General features: G+C 42.1%; 1 protein-coding gene across 8 annotated transcripts in view; it reads right to left on the reverse strand.

Moving 5' to 3' along the window:
• Window positions 1-18,565, reverse strand: part of LOC122548462 (sodium/calcium exchanger 1-like) — a 299,672-nt gene extending 281,107 nt beyond the window's left edge. For 4 of the 8 annotated variants that reach the window (XM_043687170.1, XM_043687167.1, XM_043687165.1 and 1 more), the window contains exons 1-2: window positions 9,177-9,988; window positions 6,240-8,449 (exon numbers count right to left, since the gene is read on the reverse strand). In XM_043687170.1, coding sequence (XP_043543105.1) covers window positions 6,240-8,449; window positions 9,177-9,188 — 2,222 coding nt within the window. In that variant the 5' untranslated portion in view covers window positions 9,189-9,988. Of the gene's footprint in view, window positions 1-6,239; window positions 8,450-9,176; window positions 9,995-18,458 lie in introns of those variants that run through there. The other 4 variants (XM_043687168.1, XM_043687171.1, XM_043687169.1 and 1 more) reach the window with 4 other exon arrangements.
• Between the last annotated feature and the right edge of the window lie 691 nt (window positions 18,566-19,256).

Genomic DNA, 19,256 nt, shown 5'->3' on the forward strand with positions numbered 1-19,256 from the left:
AAAGGGGATCACCCTCATTATGATGCATCATCAGTCTTTTTCCACGACAGCACTTTTTCAGTCCTTTCTACGCACACATATTAGCAAAGAACTCACACCCAGGTTAGAAGAATGTGAAGAGAAGAGAGCTTTGAACTGGTTGAGAAGGACACAAAGAGGCCAAAAGAAATACAGACAGATCAAATGAGTGAACAAAATGTTCAATTGATAAGTGTTAGATTTGCCTGTAAGAATTGAAAAGCAGGACATTTTATTAAAATGTGGTAAGCATTTGGATGCACTCATACAAGGAACATAAAGTTAGCATACAGGTATAGCAAACAATTGGAAAAGCGTATCGCCTGTTGGCCTTTAGTACATGGGATTCGACTATGAGAGTAAGGAAGTCATGGTACAACTGTATAAATCTTTGACATGACCATAACCAGAACAGAACGCGTACAGTTTTGCTCCTCAAGAAAGGATATTCTTGCATTGTAGGCGGTACAGCAACGTTTCACTGAATTGGTTCCTTGGATGACCGAATGAGTAAACTGCGGCAGTATGCACTGGAATTTAGAAGCTTGAGAGGTGATCTCATTGTAACATGGAAGAGAGTGAAGCGCTTGATGTGGAGAGAATGAAGTCTCAGAACAAGATACTGATCATTTAGAACTAAGATGAGAAGAATATGTTCACTGAGGATATTATAAATCTTTAGAATTGTCCATACCAAATCAAGATGCTCCATCAATGAGTATACCTAAGGTTCTAACTGACCATAACATGGTAGAATTTAACATTCAATTTGAAGGGAGAGAAACTTGGGTCAGAAACAAATGTGGTAAGCTTAAATAAGGATAATTAAAAATGAATGAAAGCACAGTTTTCTGGAATGGATAGGGAAGCAGTTTAGCAGCAAATATATAAAAAAACTAGCTCATAGCAAAAACATATTCCAGTGAGGAAGAAGGATTCTAGGAAGGGGGATAAGCCAACCATGATTAATCAGGGAAGTTCAGGATAACATCAGAATGAAAGAAAAAAAACATACAATGTAGCAAAGATAGATTATTGGTGACCCAGAAGATTGGTAAAACTTTTAAAAAAAGACCAAAAATAATAATGGGAAAGAAAATAAACATTGAGAGTAAATTTACAAGTAATATCAAGACAAACATTAAAGCTTCTTAAAATATATAAAAATGAAGGGAGAAGCTAAAGTGAACATAAACCACAAGAATGAGGCTGGGGAAATAATAATGGGGGACCAAGAAATGGCAGAGGAGTTGAATAAATATTCAGTCTTCACAACAGACACTAACTGCATTCCAATATTATTAAATATTCAAGGGGCAAAAGGAAGAGAGGAAATAAATACAATACATATCATTAGTGAAGAAGTGTTATGGGACTAAAGACCATTAAGTCCCCTGGACTCAATGAGATGCATCCTAGGATATGAAAGGAAGTAGGTTTAGAAGTAGTGAATGCAAATGTTAGCAATCCCCTAGAAATCCTTATATTCTGGAAAAGTCCCAGAGAATTTGAAAACTGCCAATGTAAAACTTTTATTGAAGAATGGAAGGAGACAAAATGAGGTAACTGAAGGCTAGTTAGCTAAACATCTGCTATTGGGAAAATGTCACAGTCTACTATAAAGGATGTAACAACACAGCATTTAGTTAGGCAAGAGTCAACTTGGCTCATGAAGGAGAAACCTTGCCTGATAAATTGAATACAATTCTTTACAGGAGCTAACAAGCAGGATGGATAAAAGGAAAACACTGATTGTAATATATTCTAATTTTCAGAAGGTGGTGGATAACAAAACAAGAGTTGGGATAAGGGGAGAAAGTGAGGACTGCAGATGCTGGAGATCAGAGCTGAAAATGTGTTGCTGGAAAAGTGCAGCAGGTCAGGCAGCATCCAAGGAACAGGAGAATCGACATTTCGGGCATGAGCCCTTCTTCAGGAATTGGGATAAGGGGGACAATTTCAGGATGGCAAACTGTAACTAGCTGAATGCCACAGAAATCAGCATTGGGGCCAGAATTATTTACAATATGCATTGGTTACTTGGATACGGAAAGTGAATGTACTATAGAAAAGTTTGCAGATAACACAAAAAAAGGTAGCAATGCAAATGGTGAACATGACACAAACAGTCTGTAGAGGATAGGCAGGTTAATTGAGTGGGCAAAAACTTAGAAGATGGAATAAAATGTGGGAAAATGTGAGGTTATACACTTTGGCAGGAAGAATAAATATGCTGAATATTGTTTAAATAGAAAAAGACTGCAGAAAGCTACAGCACAGAGGGATTTGGGAATCCTCGTGCATATATCACAAAAGCGAACGTACAAGTTAAATGGGTGGTAGGGAAGGCATGTGCAATGTTGCCCTTTAGATCAAAGGGAATGGAATATAAAAATATGGATGCTTTGATAGGTCTATGCAAGGCACTAGTCAGACCATACCTGGAATCGTTTGAACAGTGTTGGTCCTCTTATTCAACGAAAGATACACAGAGATGGAAGGCAGTCCAGAGCGAGTTCACCAAATTGATTGTGACTATGGAGGACCTGTCTCATTAGGACATATTGAGTAGGTTGGGTCTGTATGCTCTGAAGTTTACAAAATTAAGAGACAACCTTACTGAAATACACAAGATTCTTCAGGAACTTGACAGGGCAGATGCATAAAGATTGTTTTCCCTCGTCAGTCAGTAGAAGATTGAGAGCATAATCTCCACATAAGGGGTTATCCATTTCAAGCAAAGATGTACAGGAATTTCCTCTCTCAGAAGGTAATGAATCCTTTACTGCATAGAGCTGCAGAAGCTGCGCCATTCAGCATATTGAAGGCTAAGACATTAGATTTTTAATCAGTACAGGAATCAAGTATTTTCAGCAATTGACACGAAAGTGGAGTTGCAGGTTATCAGATCATGATCTCATGGAATGGTGTCATGATTTTGGTGGACTCAAAGACCTACTTTTGCTCCTACATCTTTTGGTATAACAGCATGTACGAAAGAGTTCAAATGATAGTTGCTTGCTGGAACACAACCTGAGTATTGCTGAAAAAGGAGACACACTGTTGAAGCGTTTCATTCTTGCCTCAGAACAAATGCGAGATGGCAAATTTCAAAGGGAGCAACAATTTATACTGTATGAGAACTGAACAAAATTATACTAACAACTAACTGAAGATCATCAGTCGGGCTCAAAATGTTGCTCACTTAAACTTGCTAACAACTACATTTATTCAGACAACGAGATCTGTCATCTGCAGGAAAAATGAGCATGTCTAGACACAAGCCTTTACTGGATTATAGAAGATTGTAGGTTCCTGGTATATTTTCCATAAAAAACAGCTTGACCAATCAGAGGTGACATGACAACTGATCAGCAGACTTTTCTTTTGCAGTGTAAGTTGTTGTTCCCTTTGAAATTTGGCATTCTTGCATCGGCACTGATGAGCGTGAAATTTAAAGTTTCACCAGCACGTCTCTTGTTTCAGCAATACTTGAGTTCAAATGAGGTGGTGGTTAGGAAATAAAGATGCAGTAGAAAAGAATAAATGATTAAAAATGATACTTTCTAATCGACCTGCACAGGAATGCTATTACACATCGCTGGGGTAGGTGAGGCTTGAACTTGGGCCCTCTAGCCCAGAAGTAGGGACATTATCACTGTGCTACAAGAGCCCTATGATGAAAAGTGATGGTTGATGAGTTGATGGAGTACAGCTGAGGCTGCAGGCTGATGCTGAAATTCTCCACCACTCTGAATCATCAGCACTCTCCTCCCTTTGTAGACAACAGTAGCAAAGGCACACAGAAGGAAGCACACCACTATTATCTTGGCTTTCTCCCAAGGCTAAAGTGTAGGAAATCCCAACTTTGTTCCAAGCAACAGATTTGTTGTTTCAGCACCCTTTGATAACTGTTGTGGTCGAAATACATTTACTGTTGTTTCTGATCTCCACTTGTATCCTTGGATTTCAAAGCCAGGTAATCCGTCAAGTCAACACAGTATATCTATTATCTGGTGTCAACTAGCCTGCAATGTGCTGCATTTCTTTCTGTGAACAAAATACTAGATTGCTCCAGGATATAAGCATTATGAAGACTACCTGGAAAGTGAGTGTACATCTGCATGAACCATTGTCTGTGTTTAAAATCAGCTAGATAGTTGGAAAAGGAATCCTCTGCAGCTTATGAATGTGCTTCATTCATTTTGATAAGTGCTAATGACCATAAATGCAATGGATGACGCCATACATTAATGATATAGATCTTAGCATGCAGGTGTTTTCTGAAGGTTTTACAATTGACTCTTGAGAAGTGCATTACCCTCCTACACCGCACTTCACTTCACTAAGCCTCAGTGTAGGTCTGCAAACCTTGAGTAAGGTACGACTTTGTCTGAGCAACCACCCTTTCTGCAATTTATCTCAAATCAAGGAACACTGACTCTCAACAGCTGGCTCATCTGGAGCTCCTGCTCCTGTTCCTTCTTTCCCTGGAAAGTTGTTCAATATTATGTTCATTTTACAATGATACAACACCTCCAGAGTAAGATAAGAGAAACTGGAAAATAAAATGCAGAACAAAACCAGAATACACTTTTGTTAAATCTCTTTCAATCTCCAAATAGAAACCAATTATCTATTTTCAAGAGACTGCCACATTTGAATAGACTAACTATTACTGACTGAGTTCAACATGATTGCTCACCATATTAAAGTGCATGAAATGACATCAGATGATTCACCATCTGTGTCCAAGCTACACTGCAAATGTTGTCAGAAGAATGGGCAGCAAAACCAGATGGATCAATTCTAAATTCTGATTTTAATAATGTTATTGGCTGTAGCATGACAACTGTCCCACTTCATTTCAGAGCAGAGATAACTATCAGATCAAACTTACAAATACAGCTACTTTGGGTCACTCTTGTAAAATACTGCCATACTGGCAAATCGATTCGCCAACACAGAAAAAGAAAATTTGCATAAAATTCAATTCAGAGCCTCTGTAAAAGGTTAATTATTTTGACACTACCCTTTTTTTGGATAAACTTCTGCAACATGTGAACACAGAAACACAAATGGGCCATTTAGTTAGATTCCTCACCATTCACCCAGCTTGTTTCAGAAAATAACATTATTACTGAATAAAAATCTATCAATCTCAGTTTTGAAGGACTAAGCAGCCACCCAGCACCAACTGTTCTTTCTGGGAGAAGGACCCCAGATTTTCATAACTGTGTTTGAAGTGACACTTGGCATCACCCCGTGTGCACCAGGCTCTAATTCTGAACACTGCCTGTCGTTATTTGTAACAACCACTAACACAGACCAGCACTAGTTGACAATTCTCTGCATTCCTTTATTTGATGGGGAAAGGAGCATGTGGAAGTAAAGACAAATCTACTTCCTTTGGGTAGCAGAGAGAAAAAAGATCCATGGGATTTCCAAAAAAGGAATCAATGTAGAAACATAGTAAATAGGAACAGGAGTAGACCCTTCCAGCATGTGCCACTATTCAATATCATCTTTGCTGATCATTCAACTCAGCTTCTCACTTTCAGCCCAACCCTTTGATCACTTTCGGCCCAAGACCTACAGGAATCACCTTCTTGAAAATATTTAATGTTTTGTTGCCCAACTGTTTCCTGTAACAGAAAATTGCAAAGGCTCTGTGGGTTAAGAAATTTCTCCTCATCTCAGCCTTGAATGGCCTACTCTGCGTTCTTTAAAACTTGTGACTCTTGGCTATGGACTCCCCTGCCATCAGGGAACATCTTTCCAGCAATTATGCGGCCTAGAATTTTATAAGCTCATTTTTAAAAAATGAGATACTAATTTATTCTTGTAAATTCCAATAAATGCAGTCCTTACAACTAAAAGAATCAAAGGGTGAAAGCAGGTTACTGGGTTGAATGATCAGACATGGTCATACTGAATGGCCTAGTCCTGACCCCATTTTCTGTGTTGCTACCTAAAGAAAACTCAATGCGTGAGCTTTTATCCATCGCCGGGATAAATGCACTGGTGCCTCAACCCAATATAATATGGCATCACTGACGGCCAAGCGGCACAGAGATAGACAGACGGGCACATAACACACACAAAAATAAAACAAGCAGAGAAGGGAAGGATGAAAGTGTGTGAGTACGAGGGTAATGACGAGCCTTGCCCCGCTCCATTCCACACCCTGTCCCTCCGTCCCTTCTCCGGCCGCCACTTACACAATCTCGTCGTTGTCGAACTCGAGCTCGCCGGCCGTGTCCTCGAAGTCCTCGCCGCCGCCGCGCGCGCTGCCCTCGACCGTGCGGTAGGGCACCACGACGGCGCCTCGCGCCCCCGACGCGCGCAGCACCTTCACCTCCATGACGCCCACGCTCTCGCTCACGTGCGTCACCTTCTCCTCGAACGTGAAGATGCCCGCGTGGTCGTCGTCGAAGATGGTGACGTTGGCGGTCGACGGCGCGCACAGGCACGCGACCTCGGCGACGGACGACAGCGCCGCGCCCGCCACGTGGTTAGCCGTGGCGCCGGGGGGCGGGGCGGGGACGGCCGACGTGTTGGCGCTGGAGACCGAGGTGGCGTCGTTGACGTCACCACCGCCGCCGCCGCCGAGTTTGGGCGAGGGCGCCTGCGCGCTAAGCGGGCCCGCCCCCGGCGCAGGCGTGGTAGGGGCGCCGGCGGCCGGCTGCTGGTTCCCGCTCAGCGGCCCGGCCGCGGGCCCCGGGCCGCCCACCCTCAGGTTGCTGAGGTGGACGCAGAAGTTCTCGTCCTCCTCGAAGATGTCGTCGTCGATAATCCCCACCAGGATCTCCTTGTGCGTCTCGCCCGGCTTGAAGACCAGGCTGCCCTCGGTGAACTCGTAGTCGGAGCCGGCGTTGGCGGTGCCGTCCTCGGTGCGGTAGTCGACGGTGAGGGTGCGGGTGAGGTCCCCTCCCCGCCGGACGACGGTCAGCGCCACCGAGCCGCAGTTCTCCAGGCACTGGTAGCTGCCCGGGTCGAAGTAGACGCGGCTGACGGGGCCCTCGTCGATCTCGGGCCTGACCTCCTGCATGGAGACGGCCTTGCGAGCCTGGTCGGCGGCGTGGCGCTTGAGGATGTTGCCGGCGCCGATCATGAGGCGGGTGGCCTGGATGCGGTAGAAGGCGCGGCTCTTGGCCTGCTGGCTCAGCACCTGGTAGTTGGCGAGCTCGATCAGCTGCTCCATCTCCTTGTCCGGGTGCTTCTGCTTCAGCTCCTTCAGGATGCGCGCCATCTCCCGCCTCGACTCCTCCTCCTGGTCCTTGGAGAGCGCCGAGGCTCCGGCGGAGGCTGCTCCGTCGAGGGCAGGCTCGGCGGACGGCCGGGGCGAGGCCGGCGGCGTCGAGGACGAGGTGGAGGCCGCGCCTTCCTGCAGCGAGTTGAACATCTTGCCGTCCATCTCGATGTCCACTTTGGCCGAGGAGGAGGCGGCGGCGGCGGGGTCGGCCTCGGGCCGCTCGGCCTCGGTCTCGATGATGATGGCGCGGTGCCTGCCCGCCCGGTACTTCTTGTACATGTACTTGTAGAAGAGGAGGCGGCGGTCCGCCACCCAGGCGAAGACCACGCACAGCGGGAAGAAGATGAAGGTGAGTAGGCTCTCCCAGAGGTCGACGACGCCGGGCGAGATGACGGCCAGGATCAGGTAGAGCCAGGCGTAGGCGAAGATGCTCCAGGCGGCGGTGACGAAGAACACCCGCAGGTGCTTGATCCGGCGCACCTCGCCGTCGGGCACCACGTACACGCAGATGGCGATGATCACGAAGGTGTTGAAGGCCGCGCTGCCCACGATGGTGCTGGGCCCCAGCTCGCCGGCGTGGAAGCCGTGCCCGCACACCTCGATCACCGACAGCAGGATCTCTGGCGCCGAGGAGCCGAGCGCCATCAGGGTCAGGTTGGACACGGTCTCGTTCCACAGGCGCACGGTGGTGGTGCTGGTCTCGCCGTTCGGCTTCTTCACCGTGATCTCCCGCTCCTGCGAGGTGATCACCTCGATCGACGACATGAAGCGGTCGGCGATGATGGAGACGCCCAGGAACATGTAGATCATCGCCACGAAGTAGACGATGGCCCGCGCCACCTTGTCGCCCACCGACGGGTCCTGCGGGTACCACACCGGCAGGATCACGCCCTCGTTGCACTTGTACGAGCCCTGGCACAGGTTGGACGAGGCGTTGGCGCCGTCGTTGTTGGTCGCGGCGGCCGACGCCTCTCCCTCCCCTTGATGCTGCTGCTGCCGCCGCTGCTGCTCGGCGGCCGAGCCCCTCTCGCTCGCCTCCACCTGCCGGACGCCGCCCACCAGCAACAGCAAGAGAGGCACCGCCAGCCACAAGCCAGCCTCCAGCACACGGTCACGGGGCGCCGCTTTCCACCACCTCGCCATGATGATCATCAACCGCTTTCCAGACTCTTCCGTCTGCAACATTTAGAAAGAGAAACACACACACATATTAAAAATAATTGTCAGTGTCTGCTTGTCAGAGCATTACTTAGTAGAGCACTCCTTCCCTCGTCCCATGTGTGACTGGGGTGTTACTGATTTGCATTTTAAGAAAACATACTAAGGTCCCGATGGGCGGCCAGTAGGGTTAAGCGTTTACCTGATGATGCTTCACCATGTAAAACTGCCCTGACATTTTCCGGATGCTTTCTGGAAGCTTGCCTAAAATGCAAGCCCCTGCGTCACTTAAGCCTCAGAAACACAGAGAGGAATCAAACTCAGCTCATCTTATGCATTCGGCTTTAGTGGTACCAAGCAATTGCAAAAAAAAAGGCCAAAGTCACATATGTCAGTTTCAATATGTTGCCATAAGAACTGTTTAAATGTGCCGGGCTTGCCTCGCCACGTTAATCAATTAGTTCTTTTCTAATTTACCATTGCTACTTCAGTTTCACTCTACACGTCTGTGGCTTTCTTCTTTACAATGTTTTAAACACGCATTGGCGTGGCAATATTTTCTAAGCGTACATCCGTTTTCAATTTTATAAAAATTGACCAGAAAGTGAGCGGTGGATAACTCCAGCCGCGGACAGCTGTCGATTTCCTATTTGCTGTGCAAAGAAAAAAATATTTGAAACGCACGAGCAAAGAGCCACTTTCCATTTCACTTTTTTTAGAAAAAGCGTCTTTGTTTTATACAAACCGAGTCGAACATACCCCCACAGCGTTTAGTCGGTGGTGATTCCTCTGTATGAGGTCCGTCAACCCTTGCCTTCGCCTTTCTTGTAGATCAGGAGCGGAAGGTTTTTACCATGATAGTGTTGAGAGAAGCGAGCTGCAATGAAATCCGCTAGACTTCGCGCTTACTCCCAGCCATAGAATCAACCATTCAGTTTCATATCCGACGGAATATTGATGGTTATTGAACAAAGTATGAAGCTGAGATGAAACCTATGAGATGTGGAATGGTCAAAGTTCCTCCGCATTATGTTTTCATTATTATGCGTAGAGCATTTCCGCGTAATATAACCATCGTGGTCACCAAGCGTCTGAGTACTGTGCAACCCAAGCACTACGGATGTCTAAGGCAATTACTATTTTCCAATTTCTGATCGTGAGAAAGCCCAGGCTTGCAGTGCATCATGGGCTTCTTGCCAGTACTCTTATCTCGGTGTGACCCACCTACTTCATTGATCATTCTGCCGGCCGTCTTAAAGAGGAACGAACTCCAATCGGCTAGGGAAGTGGAATCGAAAAAGGGAAATTCTCTAACAGTAACACGTTTTGTTTTAAGAGAATCTTCTTCGTCTTTTAGAATTCCCGCAAGCCCATGCTTAGTGAAATGAATAGGCATATCCTGCTTTCCGTGCATAATTTATGGCAAGCTGCCGAATGATTTCAGACACCTAGCGTACTGTTCGTGGTCTGCCGTTTCATAGTCTTTTTGATATTGGTGTGATGCGCCTAACCGTAAAACACTGAAGTATAGCCACCCACGCGCAATCTTCCATTTACAGGCATCTATAATCTCGCACGTTTGGAAAGCATACTTCAAATTGACGACTTCACTGTGATGGATTCAAAAAAAAAGTGAAAAGTCATCTATGCGTTTTAATTCCATTTTGTCATAATTCGTATGTCCTTTGTGCATGCACATGAATAGTACGTGTGCATGTGCATCAGACATGCATGCACGTTTGTAACCTTGGACACGTTTGTTGAAGGACTCTATTACTGGGATTCTTAGATCCAGTAATGCAGTTTCAATAAAGTAGTACCAATCAATAGGTTGTTGCTATTATTGTGGTCTGCATTACGTTAATTTCTCTCTACGGACCAGTAACTGGAGAAACTCAATTGTACTTGCAGTAGCTGTCATTTTAAACCACTGAGGCATCTCATTTTTTGTTTGCCCTTGAAGCGTGTTTCCAAATACTGCAAGGTGCATCGTTTCATTAATACTCACGCCTCATAGAGTTCTGATGTTTTACAAATTAAAGGAATGCAATGAAAAGAAAAGCCAATTTGATGATGAAAGGAGCACCAGCACATTAAGGGAGTCCTGTTTTATGTCTTATAGTAGTTTTCACTGAATAAATGTAGTGAGTAGTTTCCTGTTCTTGAAATTTGGTACCCAGAGAATGATAATTCGAGACCAGCCAATTGCTCCTTCTGATAAAAGTAAACGTTTTTCATTTATCAAAACCATTTAGGCAAATGCAAAATCCAGAGTGTTACACGATGGCATTGATTTAATGAAATGATTTTGCTTTGGTATGGCCAGTTCGGCTGTGCAAAATTCAAATACACATTTTTGGAAAAGTCACAATGGTTGATAATTAATCTTTGCCACTATTTTCCCATAATATGGGTCCAATATATGCTGATGCATGTAAGTAAGGTTGTGTTGCACCTGCAGTAATGGTAGCCCTTCCTTATATGTCAAATATTATGGATTTAAGATCTTAAGGACCTGAGCACATGATCTTGTGTGATAAACCAATGCAGTACTAATTAAATGCCCTGTAAGGTGATCATTTTGAAGATTTGGTGGTAGTGTTAGGGGCGGGGGAGTGTGGTGTAGTTCAGACTTCTTCCTCATTTTATCAGAAATCTTCAGGATTTAGAACTCTTAAAAAATGTCTTAACTTTCTCTAAGAAAAACAGTCCCAACTTCTCTTGTCTTTTCATGTAGTTGAGGTTAATGACGTTGAGGGAAAACTCCACAGGATTGAATTCATACCTGGTACATGGAAGATGGATATGGTTGTTAGGGGGCAACTACCTGAGCCAAAAAACAAAACAGTTATCAGAGTTATTCAACACAGTGCGTTACATCTGACCATCTTTATAATGCTGTCTATTATTAGGTGAAAAGTGGGAATATCGCTGATAATTGTAGTTTTCAATTCGATTTGAAGTTCATCATAACGAAACAGTCTGGGCTTTGAAGCAACAAGAGTTAAGCACCATTCAGGCTTATGGTGATAAGTGGCAAATAATATTTGCAATAGACAAGTGTTGAACAATTATTGTCTCTAGTCAATCTACCCACCTCCCTTGCCACCAAGGAAATTCCTCGTCACTGATGATCACTGGGGTCACCATTGACCAGAAGCCTAACTGCAGCAACCCTATAAATAATGACCACAAGAACGTGTCAAAGACTAGAAATTCTGTGCAAAACAATTCACCGACTGACTCTCCATATCCTTTCCACCATCTACAATGCAAAAGTCATGAATGTAATGGAATATATCATGATTGTTTAAATGAATGCATCTTCAAGTATACTCAAAACGCTTTACATCTTCAAGGACAAAGCAGCCCTCTGGATTGACCCACATCCACCACATTAAATATTAATTCCCTCCAACACCATAGCACCTTAATAGTAATGGATGGCAACTACAAAAAACACTTCAGCAACTTGCCACGATTTCCTTGGCATCACCTTCCAAACCTGCAACATCTACCACCTAGAAAAACAAGGGCAGCAAACATGCAAGATCAAAACAAACCTGCCATTTCCCCTCCAGATGACAGACTTGGGATTGCTTCACTGTTAGAGGGTTAAAATATTGGAAGTTCCTCCTTATTACCAATTGGATATATGTACACCTAAGGACTCCAGTGATTCAAGGAAGCAGCTCACTGCCATGGCAATTAGGAATGGGCAATAAGCGTTGGTAAATCCATGAGTAAACAAAAAGGTCTATACCCTTGATGTGACTTCAACTAGTTTCCTCTGCGCCACGTCAAAGGCTTCATGCTTCCTCTTAATATGTACCTATATATAGACACAATAATCCAGTTGGGCATAACCAGTGATATTTAAAGATTCATCATAATTCTATTTTTTCTCTACCCTATTACAAAAATAAGCATCACAGTTATTGGAAGGAAACATGCGTATTCTAGCCAAACTTAAAGACAATGCAAAAATAGGTGGAAAGGCAAGTTACAAAGGGGATACAAACAATTTGCACAGAGAGATTGATATATTGATTGGGCAATAAGTTGGAAAGTAGTGTACAATATACTGCGAAGTTGTTCATTTTGGAAGGGAGAATAAAAGGACAGTATTATTTAAACAGCTGCAGAAAGTTTCAAAGCAAAGAAACCAGGGGTATTTGTGAATGAAACAGAGAATGCTAGTGCACAGGTGCAGCAAGTAATCAGGGAGATTAATGGACCACTGGATCTTTTATGTCTTAATAGCCTTGTGAACTTGTTCAAAGATTTATGTATATAAATGCCATTGTGTCTGATCTTTCAGTCCCTTTCAAAATGTGATTCCATTTTTATTCTTCCCAAAATATATTGCTATATCTATGTTACATTTTAACTGCTGTGTGTTTTCTAATTTCGTTCATATATGTCTTGATAAAGTTTGCTATTATTCTTCTTACTGGTCCATACATTTCCAAATTTTTATCCTCTTCAAACATTGAAATTATGCCCAGGATATCAATGTCCAGTTCAATATTGCTCACCAACAAATCAGCTATTCTAATAACATCAATGCCAAGGATGTACCACTACAATATTTCTCATCAAACTGAGAAATATTCATTGCTGCTCTCTACTTGTCTCCTAGAAAGGTTTATACTTATGTAACCATTGTCCCTTTATGTCCATCAGCAACAATTTTGCTAATAAAGCTAGTACGAGTTTTTTTTAGTCAGGTGCCTTTAACCAGCTGAGATACTTGATCTGAGGGACTCTCTTCACAATATCAAGACCTCATCCTATTCTGGGGTTTCTGATGTTGTGTTCACTGTTTCATGCGGAATTGGGGTGAAAAGCAGCCTCTATAACAATCAAATAACATTTGCACTTCAATTTTATATAAAGATACACTCTGTATATGTTGGCATGCATGGCAAAAGGTATTTTTCTTCATCTGTGAGATGTGGGCATCTGTGGCTAGGCCAGCATTTATTGCCCATCCTTAATTCCCCAAAGGGTAGTTGAGAGTCAACTGCATTTGCTATAGGTCAGGAGTCATGTGTAGGCTCAACCAGGTAAGAATAGCAGATTTCCTTCCCTAAAGGACATTAGTGAACCAGGTTGTATTTTTCAACAATGATTTCATCGTCATCAGTAGACCCTTAATTCCAGATTCTTTACTGAATTCAAATTCCATTATTTGCCATTAGGTATCTCTGGACATTAGCTGAGTTTCTGAATTAGTAATCTCGTGATAATACACCTAGGCCTTTGCCTCCCCAGATTTCCCACATCTTAGCTTCGAATGTGGCAAAGAAAATAATGTTGCTTAAATGTCTTGAAAGCCTTTGTACAAGACAGCACCAAATTCTTGGTAGTTGCAGTTAATCTGTTCTAAGTCGCTAATCAACACTTAATGGTTCGTGGGTACAACAGAATACAAATGCTAGTTTCCATTGCGACAAAGCAGTTGTCTGTTCTATTTCTATCTGGTATCACTTTGCCTAAGATGATATGCTTTTCTATTGAGTCAGGAGACAATAGTGAGAAGCAAGTCAAGCGGTTGCATTTTAAGCAATCTCTTGAAAATTTAATCAAATAATGATGTAACAGCAGCTTTTGGAACATTTCTGATTTTCTTGTCACCTGAGAAGCGACGAATGTCGAAGAATATTTTATTTACAGTAGTTAGAGGCCGTGTCGGCTCCCTTCTTCAAACCAACCATACCCAATGAAGACTTTTTAGATTCCAACAAAGAATATTTTTTTTTTGCTTGCGTCTGATTTGATTCTGAATTTGGTTTCGTGTAGTGGCCCTGACTTTCTTGCTGGTCCGGCACACAGCTGGCAATAGATTGCCGCTTTCGCATTCAATCTAATTGTGATAAATCATCAATCATCTTATCTTGACTACACAGACACATATCCTCATTTGTTTTCAGTGGCCACACCTTCAACACGAAAACGAGTTTAGTATTCCATTCTACCATGTGAAACAAAAAGCAGGAGTCACATTTACTAACTCCAAAGAAGAACATTTCAGAATACGAAGTATATAAGGTGTAGGTTAAACAAAGTGCAATGAAATGGTAAGTTACATTGGTACGGATTGCAATATCTTCTGAGTTGTTGCAGACAGACTGATAGTTGTGCTGTTGTAATATTGGACAGAAGATATTTGTACCATGTCTCTGATCAAAATGTACGTGATTCCCATCACCGAAACAAGAGTTACCATTACATAAGAGAAAGGTGTAAAGTACTCGACTCTATCTGAAACGAAAGGTTTACACGTATGTTCTTTGACCTTTTTGTCTAAAACCTATTACATGAGCAATCACAGAGATCATGAAGTTGGTTTTCCGTCCCTACTAGGCCGCTCACAGGACATGGCTAATTACTGTACAATTATAGACTGCTGAGTTAAATTCTGAAGGACTATTGCCAATAAGCCCCCCAAATCACCCGGAAGGCAAGAATGACGGGGAAAACATTTCGGGCCAAATAAACTGCTTGCTCTTCAAGCGCATATTTCCAAGCAATGTTTTATTGACTGCATAGTTTTTTTAATGGATTGTGTTTTATCCTAAATGGATGTTCCTCGACACCGGTGATAGCAACATCTAGACGAGAGTTTTTTTCGATATTAGAATCGGCTGTTGCTGTACAGTCAGTGGAGATTGTGGATTCAGACACACACTCTGGACTTCCATGCATCATCCAGGCTGAGTATGAAGAGGGTGCTGCTGCACCCAAAGAAGTCTATATTTGCAGTTAGTCCAAGTCCTTGTCTGTTCTTTGAGGTGGAAATATCTTTTTGCCAAATCACTATTTAAAAACACAAGGTTGGGGTGGGAGGCGACCTGCCTCACCTTAACGGATATCTAAGATGTCAAAAGTAATGAGTTATATAAAGGTATTTTATGTGTTATGAAGTACTAACGAACTCATTTGTTTCTCCTCTGATACTGCCAGACCTGCTGAGTTCCTCCAGCATTCTCGGTGTTTGTTTCAGATTTCCACTATTGGCAAGACTTTGCACTTATATACTGGTGTTTAGGATGTTGGATCACCTTAATTTACAGTAGTGCCTTTTATGACCAAACAACTTCGCTAAGTTTACATGTAGCCATTGACGATAAGTGTTGAAGTGCAATTACTGGAGTCACTTCAGGAGTTTCCACAAACAACAATATGACAATGGTGAAGTAAGCTATTTTTGTGTGGATGGTGACTAAGTATTGGCTCGGACACCAAGGGATAACTCCCATGCTCTTCCCTCCAAATGCGGCATGGTTTTTTTTTAACCTTCACTCATGAGGGCTTTGTGACCTCCATTTAATCTCTCATTCCAAGGATGACAATTCTGCCATTGCAACACTGCTTCAGTACTGTTTTGTAATGTCAGCCCAGATTTTTGAGCGAACTCTGTTTTTGTTGACTGTTTGGTATTGACATCCCGAGAGTATGAAAGGTTCTATATGAATATTCATTTCTCATCAAAAGTGCTTCCAAAGACTTTTCCCAGCGTTTTCTACAGAAGCGTCTCGTTTTGCGTAGAAACTATCAATCTAAAGAAACATTATTTGTCGCGGGATTATGCATTTTTGTCATGTACTTATGAATTTGGAAGTTAACAGTTGAAGAGATGTCGCTATCTAGAGAAATAATTTTCATAGAATATACACCGGTATGCCACTGTATAGTGAACCCGAAGCGGATTTGCATTGCCATGTAATATGTCTGTCGTTAATTACTCGCTAGTGGTTCGTTTGGAGACACAGTATTCTGAACTTTCTGTCCAATCAAAATGTCTAAAAATGAATCATATCGGTCAGACCTCGCAGTAATCATCCTGTCCTAGATTCCTGCTAAATCACTAATCGTGGGATTACTTACTGCCATCTCAAATCAAGGCAGTAATATTCTTCCAGGTTACAGCAGCTTGTTTATTGGGCACAAACTTCATTTCTTGAAAGTATCAATTGGCTACAACACAATAGGCACCTGATGAAATGTGGCATTCTTGCTCTGGGATTACTGCAGCGATAGGGCGATTGTAGCAAGCAAAAATTAAAAATGCTTAACGCTGTGCCCTCTGGCAGACCGACGGATTACTACAACCCAAGGATAGATACCAACATGCCTGTGAATTGTGGAATGGCTAACGACTACAAGATGTATCATATGTACACTTGGAAAATACATCATTCTTGAACAGTAGCTGTGTAAATCACATCCATTATCCGGCAGGTTTGTACGCTCCGGTGTATTTTCTTTTACAGAGCTGGAATTCCTCTGGCCTAGAGCCAAAACGAGACATTAATTGCTGCATTTTGATTAAAGATGTGAGGACCAGAAGCCCCAGACATTTCATAATCATCATACGGTTCGAGTGATGTTACATCATCCAGTCTTCGTGGCTTTGCAGGAACTCCAATTACTAATCTCGAATCGATTATTCTACAATTCAATTGTTCACTTCACTCCCCGAGTCTCATCTCAACCCTTTAGTTTTCCTTTCGATTATTTGTGATGATTTTGCTTTCTTACTCACTTTAAATAATCGATTTATTTTCAGGCGATATGCTTTTCAAATTCTGATGCTTGTCAACAAATTGTGTGCGATAATAAGATTGGTGTTTGCCTTTTGTTTAAGTGGCCTATTGCACAGTGCGTTATAGTACAATAATACACCCCAAGGCATATGAATTGTAAGACTTAAATGGAAATCATTATCCTCAATTCTGTTATCCCAGTATGCGGAGTCTCAGAATGAGATGGTCCTTATGCATTTTCCCACTACTTAATGCTCTGTTGTTGACGGTCATAAATGTGAAATGTCAATGGATTGAACAATAAAACTGTCAACAGCAATACCTGGAGGTGCTACAATCTCTCAACACTCCTGGGTTAGGGAAAAAACAAGATTGTTCAAGATTCAGATTCCTTGGTCATTCTGCAGCTTTTCCTTCTGAAAATGTACCAGTGGATTTGGGGTCAGAGCAAAATTGGATCTGGCTGTAATTTTAGTCTGAATTATATAATTACCTGCATTCTGTTTAGTCTCACTTTGGGACTGACCTAGTCTGGGCAGTTTCAGCAATGCGAAATCAATGGTATTCTAATTTTAATGCTAATAATCAACATCTAGGTTTATAGCTAAATAAAGGTTACTTGTGCAAGGCACTGGGAGTCCAGGATTAGTTGTGCTGTGCCTCAGTCAATATGTTCAGGGGATGAAAAGAAAGACTTATTTTTATATCATTCTTTTTCACAATTCTTAGAAACATCTTAAAGCATTTCTTGCAGTGTTAATGATCTTGAAGTTCACTGACTATGTTTTGTAGATAAATTGGTCAACCTTTTGCTCATTGTCTGAATCTCATACCAGAAAAGACAATTAGAAATGAAATGATTTATGATGTTGTTGGCTAAAAGATATGTGCTGACCAAAATATCAGGGGAATTCACAGCTTTCTTTGAATATCTAAGTCTATCCAAACGACTGGGAAAGGCAGGCAGGGCCCAAGTTTAACATTTTGTTGGGCAAGGCAGCACTCCCTCAGTACTTCATCAGACAGTGGATAGGTTAAGAAATATGTTAGTCTCAATGATGAAAATAACATTTAAACAATTTAGAAGGGAGACTGACTGTAGAAAAGTTCAAAGTATCACCCGTTTATTTTCAAAGTGAACAAAAAACACAGTTCAATTTAGTTCACTCTGTTTAGTCTTAATTTTGCTTATGATCTTGTCTGGGCAATTACATCCATGCAAAATCATGATTACCCTAATATTTACTAATCAATTGTACACACTATTCAACATATTTTAAAGATGGCAGTTGCTATTTTGCACTGTCTTCACTATAGCTATATTTCCGATGAGCTTGGTGAGTAGTATTTTGGATGTAATTACTCTTGTTAAAGCTGCACAGCATCCTGCAATTGTTTGGCTCAACCACAACTATCAGAATACGTGCCATATGATTTGAAAATGAGAGTTAAAGAATTATACCTATAAAGCTTACCTTAGAAGAGTCCCTGCAGCTGTTTGGAGCTTTATGGAAAAAGACAGCATGTGATAGCTTCTCTAAATTTAACAGAAAGACATCAGGGAAGATTCTTGTCCTTTAAGTGTCTCTAAACATGGTTTGCATAGCTCCGTCTGAGCTTATCTGTAGTTTTGTGCTTTTGCTTCCATACATGGATCTGTTCCCAACAGTAACTTAGTGCTGCTGAGCAGCATTGTCTGGCAGTCTTTAGTTGGATCCAACATATAAATGATAATGTCTTTATGACTAACACAAGCTCTAGCAATAACAGCTACAAATATTGTTTTTCTTTTGAACATACTTATAAACTTTGTAAATAAATAGAAAGCTAAAGCTTTTATTTAAAATAATCTTTTTCACACTATTTATTCATCTGATTGTGTCAGTGTAAATTACTGTAGATAGCACAGCCATTTTCATGCTGACCAACCTTCCTATATAACCACACAAACATTTTCTCGCAATAATTTAGTGCTACATATTTGTAAATAAACTAATGCCTGACTTTTGTTCCACAGCTTGTAAAATAAAGAAATTACCTAACAATAAACTGAGCAATGGTGTTAAGCAGCATTTAAGAATGTCTGATCTGATCTGGTTGTGAGTTACTGCAAAGATCATGGTCCCTGGACTGCATCACCAGTGCAAAATATTTCAAAGTGCTGTGTTGATTAACTCAAGTTGCTTTACAATGTATTTGGTGGAACTGTATAGGTCAGAAATAGTAGACTTGGTTCATAAAAATAGAAAAAACTGCAGAGACAAAAGTAGAAA

This window comes from Chiloscyllium plagiosum, chromosome 3 (genome assembly GCF_004010195.1).
Source record: "Chiloscyllium plagiosum isolate BGI_BamShark_2017 chromosome 3, ASM401019v2, whole genome shotgun sequence".
Taxonomy (NCBI): domain Eukaryota; kingdom Metazoa; phylum Chordata; class Chondrichthyes; order Orectolobiformes; family Hemiscylliidae; genus Chiloscyllium; species Chiloscyllium plagiosum.